This window comes from Centropristis striata, chromosome 3 (assembly GCF_030273125.1).
Source record: "Centropristis striata isolate RG_2023a ecotype Rhode Island chromosome 3, C.striata_1.0, whole genome shotgun sequence".
Classification (NCBI taxonomy): Eukaryota; Metazoa; Chordata; class Actinopteri; order Perciformes; family Serranidae; genus Centropristis; species Centropristis striata.
Window position 1 is genome coordinate 44,250,675 of NC_081519.1, and position 9,583 is coordinate 44,260,257.

The 9,583-nt window shown below is 41.3% G+C and overlaps 1 protein-coding gene across 1 annotated transcript; it reads right to left on the bottom strand.

The window, feature by feature from the left end:
- Window positions 1–785: 785 nt before the first annotated feature.
- On the bottom strand, window positions 786–9,223 carry LOC131963889 (uncharacterized). The gene is made up of 5 exons (XM_059328391.1): window positions 8,331–9,223; window positions 6,322–6,489; window positions 4,774–4,952; window positions 3,324–3,564; window positions 786–2,188 (listed from the first exon to the last, which is right to left on the bottom strand). The coding sequence occupies exons 1-5, from the start codon at window positions 8,934–8,936 to the stop codon at window positions 1,649–1,651; spliced, it is 1,734 nt and encodes a 577-aa protein (XP_059184374.1). The 5' UTR covers window positions 8,937–9,223; the 3' UTR covers window positions 786–1,648.
- Between the last annotated feature and the right edge of the window lie 360 nt (window positions 9,224–9,583).

The following is a 9,583-nucleotide window of genomic DNA, read 5'->3' on the forward strand; positions in this document are numbered from 1 at the left end:
AATTTTTAGGAAATTAAAAGCAGCTCATTTAGCTTCACGGCCTTCTCCTATAAACTGGAGTCGTGTCAAACGTTCCTCATAGAACCCAGCTGAAAAAAAATCATATTTCTCTCATTAAGGTTGAAGTTTGGACCAAAAATGACTTGACTTAAATGGTTTTATTCTGACTTTAAATGGTTTTAATCTGGTTTTATTCTGGTGTTAACTGGTTTTATTCTGGTTTTTAACTGGTTTTATTCTGTTTTAAATGGTTTTATTCTGGTTTTAAATAACTATTCTGGTTTTATGTGGTTTTAAATCGTTTTATTCTGGTTTTATGTGATTTTAACTGGTTTTATGTGATTTTATTCTGGTTTGAAATGGTTTTATTCTGGTCTGAACTGGTTTTATTCTGGTTTTTAGTGGTTTTATTCTGGTGTTAAGTGATTTTAACTGGTTTTATTCTGTTTTAAATGGTTTCATTCTGGTTTTGTGGTTTTATTCTGGTTTTATGTGGTTTGAACTGGTTTTATGTGGGTTTTAATCTGGTTTTAACTGGGTTTATTCTGGTTTTTAACATTTTTTATGTGGTTTTATTCTGTTTTAAATGGTTTCATTCTGGTTTTGTGGTTTTATTCTGGTTTTAACTGGTTTTATGTGGGTTTTAATCTGGTTTTAACTGGTTTTATTCTGGTTTTTAACATTTTTTATGTGGTTTTATTCTGTTTAACTTTTTTTATTCCGGTTTTATAATAAACGTCAGTGATCTGTAAATATCTGAAAATGAAACATATATGAACACCTGCTGTTGGTAAATCTGTCTTTAATGATTATTTAATGTTTAAAGTACAATGGACAGTATTCTCAACCCTCATACAGCCGTTATGAGTCGTCAGGTGACCTGAACAAGGTGTAAAGGCCTCTTCACGCTTCAGACAAACACACTGAAACCATGATTCTGTTCTGATGGGTTCCCTACGGCCAACAAACAGTCAACAAAGAAAAATAAACACAGCGATATCAAGTCCAGGTCCTTTTTTCTCCTCCGTCGTCAACAAACACACAGCTTCAGTCTACAGACGTTCAGACGTCCACAGACTGACAATCAAACCGTTTTCTGTTCCTGTGAGTTCATAAAGAGTCCAAGAACTCTAAAACTGAAAGAGCTGCAGTGGCTTTTAATAAAGAAATTACTGGGAAATTATTATGAGACCTGGAAAACAAAATGTTACCAAAAAAGTGTTTTTGAAGCCACGACCATCAGATATTATGGAAGTCGAAACAAAAGAGGAAGTTGGTTGATTTTGATATCCAGCTTTAACTTGAGACACACGACCATCAGGACTACAAACGGTCCAGATGATCATGTGATCAATCAGCTGTTTGGTGTTATTGTTAGTCTCAGTTTCAGTGGAGCAGTTTTTGTGTTTCGGAGGCTTTTTGAAGATCAAATTAACTCATTTTTTGGCGCAATCAGATTTTTTTTTTAATATTATGTCAAAATGAAAATTCAAAGTAAAGCTCTCAGTTTCCCTTCACAGTTACTGACCTCCTACAATTCCCAGAATCCCTTTCAACGCCCCCCCCCAGAGAAGAGGGCGGGGCCTCTAGTCCTGCTCTCTGATTGGAGGCGGGGCCTGTAGAGTTTATGGGCGGAGCCTACAGAGTCTCAGGGAGCCGATAGGTCGGACCGTCCCACCTCAGAGTGTCCCTTGAGGAGGCCGAGCCTCACCACCACCACCCGCCTCTTCTTCTCCTCCGACTCTTCATCATCCTCCTCATCCTCCTCCCTCTCCTTCACCTTTCGCTTCCCTCTCTCCTTCCTCTTCTCCTCCTTTCTCTGCTTCTTCGCCTTCTTCTTCCTCTTCTTCTTTTCCATCTCTGCCTTTGCCTCCAATGCTTGCTGCTGCTGCTCCTCTTCCTCCTCCTCCTCCTCTTCCTCTTCCACTCCGACCTGTGCTACTCCCTGCTCCACCTCCACTTCTACCTCCTCTACTGCCATTTCCATTGCCTCCTCTTCTTCCTCGTCATCGTCGTCATCCTCCTCTTCTTCTTCCTCTTCTTCTTCCTCCTCCTCCTCCTCAACCTCCTCTTCTTCTTCTTCTTCTTCTTCCTCCTCTTCCTCCAGGTCTTCATCATCCATGTCTGCCATATGTTCTCCTTTAAGGAGCTCCTGTTTGATCTTCATCCTCTGCCCGTTCTGTGTTGCCTGACAGGAAACAGAGAACAAAGTTAGCAACCAATCAGAGCGTTAGCATGCACAGTTTAATGGAGCTTTGTTTAAAAATCAATATTGGCGTCTAATCAGACTTCTGTCCTTGTTCCAGTTTACATGCAGCTGAGAAAATTGGATAACTGACGGAACGTGTCCTCCTCCTCACCACTGGGGGGAGATATGCGTCCTTTCAGCAGGTTAATATGGCGCCTTTCTGTTCACCGCAGTTAGACACTTTGTGCTGTCACTACTGACCGGAGACCGGCTAATGTGACCGGCTAATGTTGACCGGCTAATGTGCAACAGGCTAATGTGCGACTGGCTAATCAGACCGTCTAGTGTGCGACCAGCTAATGTTGACCGGCTAATGTTGACCGGCTAATGTGACCAGCTAATGTGACCAGCTAATGTTACCGGCTAATGTTGACCGGCTAATGTGCGACCAGCTAATGCGCAACTGGCTAATGCAACCGGCTAATGTGCAACCAGCTAATGCAACCGACTAATGTGCAAACGGCTAATGTGAAACCGACTAATGCGACCGGCAAATGTGACCGGCTAAGGTGCAACCAGCTAAGGTGCGACTGGCTAATCAGACCGTCTAATCAGACCGTCTAATGCAACCGGCTAATGTGCCACTGGCTAATGTGACCGGCGAATGTGCGACTGGCTAATGCAACCGGCTAATCAGCCCGGCTAATCATACCGGCTAATGTGTGACCAGCTAATGCCACCAGCTAAGGTGTGACTGGCTAATCAGACCGTCTAATCAGACCGTCTAATCAGACCGTCTAATGTGCCACTGGCTAATGCAACCGGCTAATGTGCAACCGGCTAATCATACCGTCTAATCATACCGGCTAATGTGTGACCAGCTAATGCCACCAGCTAAGGTGTGACTGGCTAATCAGACCGTCTAATGCGACCGGCTTTCTTGGATGTTTTTGTTCCGGGGTCGTACTCCAGCGGGGGGGCGGAGCCTGTGTTGTCTTGTCATACATGCTGGTGTAAATCCTATTAAATCTCATTATCCGGGCGTTTGAATCAGAGTTGTAGAACTCTCATCGTCATGTAAACGTACTGAGTGACCCAGACTAATATCTGCAGCACCACTGACCACGCGACTCACCGCCTTCTTGCCGTTGCGGAGGCGGTGCAGCAGTAACCTGACGGTGTCTTTGTTCTGACACAGTCCCATGGTGTTGAGGGCGTCCAGAGCCGAGCCGGAGCAGCCCTGCAGCCGGAGCTCCGCCCCCAGAGCCGCCTGCAGGAAGTTGTTCTTCCAGATGTTCCTGGTGAAGAGCGGGATGGAGAGCGCCACCACGGCACGGCGCTCCAGCAGCGTCTGGGCCTGCTCCTCCGTCAGCTGGCTGCAAAAAACAGACAACAGATGCTGATCAGATTTACATCCACAGACCCACAAATAAGGTGATAGATCATTTAACCCTTTGATGACCAACATATTGACCCCTTCTAATGCACAACATGGTCAAAATGACCCTCATTCATTCCCTCCATGTTATTTAATGCTGCTGTGTGTTTCTGTGCTCTATCTTTTGATATCAACTTATTTTATGAATGAATATTCCAAGTATTCTTTAAATATCTTGTTTTTGATAACAACAGATCATTATTTCCATTTTGCCTCTCATACTTTATGAAGAAAAAACGTTTTTATGTTATTACATAGCTAACTACTTAGCCAAGGAGTTAGCTAAGTAGTTAGCTTAGCAAGCTACTTAGCTAAATACTTAGCCAAGAAGTTAGCTAAGTAGTTAGCTTAGCAAGCTACTTAGCTAATACTTAGCCAAGAAATTAGCTAAGTAGTTATCTTAGCAAGTTACTTAGCTAAATACTTAGCCAAGAAGTTAGCTTAGCAAGCTACTTAGCTAAATATTTAGCCAAGAAGTTAGCTAAGTAGTTAGTTTAGCAAGTTACTTAGCTAAATACTTAGCCAAGAAGTTAGCTTAGCAGGTTACTTAGCGAAATACTTAGCTAACTTCTTGGCTAAGCAGTTAGCTTAGCGAAATACTTAGCTAACTTCTTGGCTAAGCAGTTAGCTTAGCAAGTTACTTGGCTTAATACTTAGCCAAGAAGTTAGCTAAGTCAAGTCAAAGTAGTTAGCTTAGGGAGCTACTTAGCTAAAATGGATATGGGTCATTTTTGACTCATGTGCATTAGAAGAGTAGTGACACAAAAAGGGATTTATTAAAAAATGAATAAAGGAAAACATAAAATTAGGATGTATGATGATCAAAAACAAACTAATTGAGGAAAACCTGGAATACTGAATGATGAAAATAATTTATTGCAAAGATATAGAACATAAAAACTCTGTCGGGTCACTTTAGACCATGTTGAGCATCAAAGGGTTAAACAGCTGATGTTATGTTATATTTTGTAATGTATAGGTGTGTAGATCTGTTAACATTTGATTCAAACGTGTTGGTTTTCAGAAGGAATTCAAACCGGATTTATTTTCGTCCTAGTTGTCTGTGTTTCCATTCATGTTGTAAAATATAAGTTTATAAGATGTAAAGATGAAGAGGTGAAGGTGTTATGGTGTCGAGGGATCTTACTGGCTGCTCTTGGACAGCGTGTTGATGTCGGGGAACAGCGAGGTGAGGCAGGTGGTGACCAGCGGCGCTTTGTCCTGAGCCCAGTTCAGACAGCGGCGCCACGGGAACGACGACAGCGGCCGTCTGCTCGACACCTTCTGGTGGAACGGGTTGTCAGGCTGCCGCGTCAACGCCTTCATCTGCAACGCCAGGGTCACGTTTATTAACAGAGAAGCTGATACTCAACCAGGGCACACCACAGGGCTTTACATAGACAAAAAACCCAAAAGATACATAAATAAATAACAAAAAACCCAAAAGATACATAAATAAATAACAAAAAATCCAAAAGATACATAAATAAATAACAAAAAACCCAAAAGATACATAAATAAATAACAAAAAATCCAAAAGATATACAAATGAATAACAATAAAACCAAAGATAAAATAAAAAAAGACAATTACATCAAATAATATATGATATGAGATGTACAATACAACACACTGAAACAACTTTCTTCTCACACAGAAGCTGGGAGAAAAAAAAGTGAGTTTTAAGAGAAGATTTAAAAACGTCTCCGGGCAGCCACTGCAGAAGATCCATCGCCTTTAGTTTTTAGCTGCATTTAGACACATTATTTTGTATTTTTTTTTGTTTAAACTTGTACAGAGACAGCTCTTAATGAACTGATCTCTGAATGTGTCTGTGTATATGTGTAGGTGCTTGTATATACTTGTACTCTGTATGCATGATGCATGTGAATGTTACTGTTATTTGTCTTGCTTTTTAGGGACCCCAGGAAGAATAGCTGTCACCATGGTGACAACTAATGGGGATCCAATAAACAAGAAACATCCAGGTAGGACTCATCAGACCTCAGAGCTCTGGTGAGTTCATGCTCAATACGTTTAAAAAATGTTTAAAACAAACATCAGAGCTCTCTTTATCCAACAAGCAGAAGAATGTGATTTGTTTTGTGACACTGTTAGCCAGGAGAAGAACAAATAAAATCCTCCTATCAGTCTATCAAGCTTTAATGAATATATATAATATATATAGATATAATGAAACATTTACAGAAAAAAATAAATTTACCCTGAGAGGTATATAGATAAATAGCTTTTACACAATATGGCAGCCATTTATGGACTATTATACTAAATATAACCACATGAAACATTAACAAATGTACATTTTAGAACACTTGACATCCTCCAAGTTGTATTATTAATATTTAAATCTCTTATTTGTAAACTTTATTTTTGTTTTGATATTTTATTTGACTCCACCTAGGTTTTTTAAATTATTTTTCTACTATCATTCTCTTCTTTCGTGTTGATTTCAAGCATAAATGAACATGTAACTTCTTCATTTTTGTATGTGAACGAAAGAAAAAAAACCAATAAATAGAAGTAAAAAACCAAACCAAACAGTAGGATGTTAGAATGAGTTGTGGCAGCGACAGGAAGCCCGTCGGAGGCCAGACGTGTTCTGGTTCCTACTGCAGCCAGCAGGAAACACCACGCCACTGCTACACTAGAAGGAAAACCAGAGTCCTGTCCTCACCTCCTCCTTCAGCTGCTTGCTCCAGAACTCCATCATGGGTTTGCGGGCTCCTTTAGCCGACCAGAGCATCTTGAAAGCAGCCTTGTAGCAGGACTTGCTCACCAGCTGAGCTGCTTTGCTCTTCTTCCCCATCCGACGGCCAGAGTTCCTCTTGTCTGACACCCTGGACTACATCACCAACACACACAGAACATCAGCACTTATTAACACATTGAAGCCTGGAAAGCGAATACGTCGTTTTGTAGTATTTGTATAAGCTCTCAAATACCTTTTAATTTAATTTCTATAGATAGATAGATAGATAGATAGATAGATAGATAGATAGATAGATAGACTTTATTTATCCCAAGCTGGGAAATGACAGTGTAGCAGCAGCATTACACACAGAGACGATGACAACACAATTAAATAAAAGAACAACCTAGGCATACTTCAAGGAATAAAATATAAAAATACAATAAAAATACAATAAAAAATAAAGTGTCTAAAGAAGGAGTAGAATAGAATTCCAGTGCAGAATAAATATGAATATACAGTATAAAAATGTTGGTGCTATGAAACAAATAAGGTGCAATGAACAGGGTGCATAAAAAACACATAAAGTGCATAGACAGTATGTAATGAACCAGACTATTATCTGTTATTGTACAGTGTGATGGCATGTGGCAGGAAAGATTTTTTGTATCTGTCCCTATGACTCTGTCCCTATCTGCTACAGAGGCTGAAAAATCTATTATTTAGTAGAAGAGTTGACACTTCTGTTGAATTTCCAGAAAAACTTCAGGTTTTAGTTGCTTATTTTAAAATCACCCAGAGGTTTTATAGGCGTTTTAGGCCTCGATGGGTTAATGCTTCCAGAATGTATCAAACAAATACATTTACTGGAATATTCATGGTGGTTTGTCCTGTAACAAGCCGGGTGTGTCTTTAAGTAATTTCAGTTAAAACTCCTGACAGTCATTTTTGGTTCAAAGGGACTAAAGAGTCGTTGAAGATTATGGACGTGGATTAAAAACAGGATCAAATTTTAGTTTTTTTAGCAGGTAAAACAGATGATTACAGTTGTGGGTGGATGGCTGCCCTTCACAATTTTTAATTATTAAAAAAAGAGGCTATATCATGTTTTAATATTACTCATGCCACATTACAATTATTAGATTTCACCTGTCCTGTTTCTAATGATAAAACCGTGACCTCTGTTATCAGTCTATGGCGGTAGTATCATTATATTATTCTTTTTTTGTGTATTTATTTTTATTGTTTTCATAACAGAGAAATATACACAAACTAGAGACAGTTGGTGGAGCTACACAGAACAAAACATGAGGTTTTGACGTGAGAAACAAAACATCGATATAAAATAAACGGCACAGCAACAGAATAACACTAATTCAGTTTTTAGACATTGAATCAAGAAAAGGTTGGCAGATTTAAAAAAATATCCTCAACACCCACCTGTTTGTTTATTATGGTGTAATAAACACACACCTGTTTATTATTATGGTGTAATAAATACACCTGTTTATTATTATTGTGTAATAAATACACCTGTTTATTATTATGGTGTAATAAATACACCTGTTTATTATTATCGTGTAATAAATACACCTGTTTAGTAATGTCGTGTAATAAACACACCTGTTTGTTATTATGGTGTAATAACACCCACCTGTTTGTTGTTATTAAGGTGTAATAACACCCACCTGTTTGTTGTTATTAAGGTGTAATAACACCCACCTGTTTGTTGTTATTAAGGTGTAATAACACCCACCTGTTTGTTGTTATTAAGGTGTAATAACACCCACCTGTTTGTCGTTATTAAGGTGTAATAACACCCACCTGTTTGTTGTTATTAAGGTGTAATAACACCCACCTGTTTGTTGTTATTAAGGTGTAATAACACCCACCTGTTTGTCGTTATTAAGGTGTAATAACACCCACCTGTTTGTTGTTATTAAGGTGTAATAACACCCACCTGTTTGTTGTTATTAAGGTGTAATAACACCCACCTGTTTGTTCTGGGGCGGTTTGAGCCACAGGGTCCTCTTCCCGGTCTGTTTCCGTCGGGACTTGGTCCGGATCACCTGGGCGCAGATCTCACACAGGAAGGACTTGTCGTGCACCGCCGCGTCCGGGAACACCCAGCTGACGGTGTCCGGGGAGGTGAAGGTGTAGACGGCCCGCCGGTTGAAGCAGCGACCCTGCCGCTCGAACTCCGTCCGGCAGGTGGAGCAGCTCTTGTCCTCCGGCCGCTTGCTGCTCCGCCGCCGGGAGCCTCGCACCGCGGCCGGGGGAGCGGCGGGGACGGACGCGTCCGGCTCCGGGGGGTCCTCCTCGGTGCCCCCCACCTCGGGACCCTCGGGACAGTCCACCTCCGCCCCGACAGCCGGGTCCGGGAGCTCCACCTGCAGGGCGGAGCCGTGCTCGGGTCCAGCCCCGGAGGAGAAGCTCTGCTGCGGGGTGAGGGCTCCTCCAGCCCCCGGGGCAGCTGGCGGGACCTCCGGGGGAGTGGAGCTGTTGGCGTGGGCATAATCATGCTCGGTGGTCCCGGTGGTCCCCGGGACGGGCCCCCCGGTGGTGGTCCCGGTGGTCCCGGTGTGTCCGCTGGCCATCATGGTTCTGGTTCTCCGCTTCAACAGTAACACGCAGGAACAAGACGCGGGTCAGCGCATCGCTGGTGGATCCGCAGCTAACAGGCCAGCGGTGAAGCCCCGCCACAATAAAAGCAGCACTTCGGCCCGATTTTTCAAAGTAAAAGCCTCCGTGAAGCGACGTCTGCAGCAGCAGAGTGATGATGAAGATATGATGAAGCTGCGGAGGAGAATAATAATAATAATGTTTGAGCAGGAACAGCTGCCTGCAGATGGAAACACAGAGACCAACAGGATGTCACCACTAATAAACAAGATAGCTTCCTGTTTCTGTTCACCGACGGACAGCTGGCGCCCCCCGGCGGCCGGAGGCAGGCACTACCATATATATATATATATATATATATATATATATATATATATATATATGTATATACGTTTCCCTAATAACTCTTTGGTCCTCTTTGTTTCTTCCTCTATCTTTTTATGTCTTTTTTTGGTCCTTCTGTTTCTTTTTTTGGCCATTTTGTGTCTTTTTATGTCTTTTTTTATCATTTTGTGTCTTTTTATGTTTTTTTTTAAATCACATTGTGTCTTTTTTTGGTCCTTGTGTGTCTTTTTATGTCTTATTTTGGTCATCTTGTATCTTTTTTTGTTTTTTTAATCATATT

Excerpts from the sequence above, each read along its gene's own strand:
- LOC131963889 (XM_059328391.1), bottom strand. The coding sequence starts at position 8,936 with ATGATGGCCAGCGGACACACCGGGACCACCGGGACCACCACCGGGGGG. Across the intron at positions 4,953-6,321 it reads GCAAGCAGCTGAAGGAGGAG|ATGAAGGCGTTGACGCGGCA; the intron begins GTGAGGACAGGA and ends CTGGCGTTGCAG. Across the intron at positions 3,565-4,773 it reads ACGCTGTCCAAGAGCAGCCA|CCAGCTGACGGAGGAGCAGG; the intron begins GTAAGATCCCTC and ends TGTTTTTTGCAG.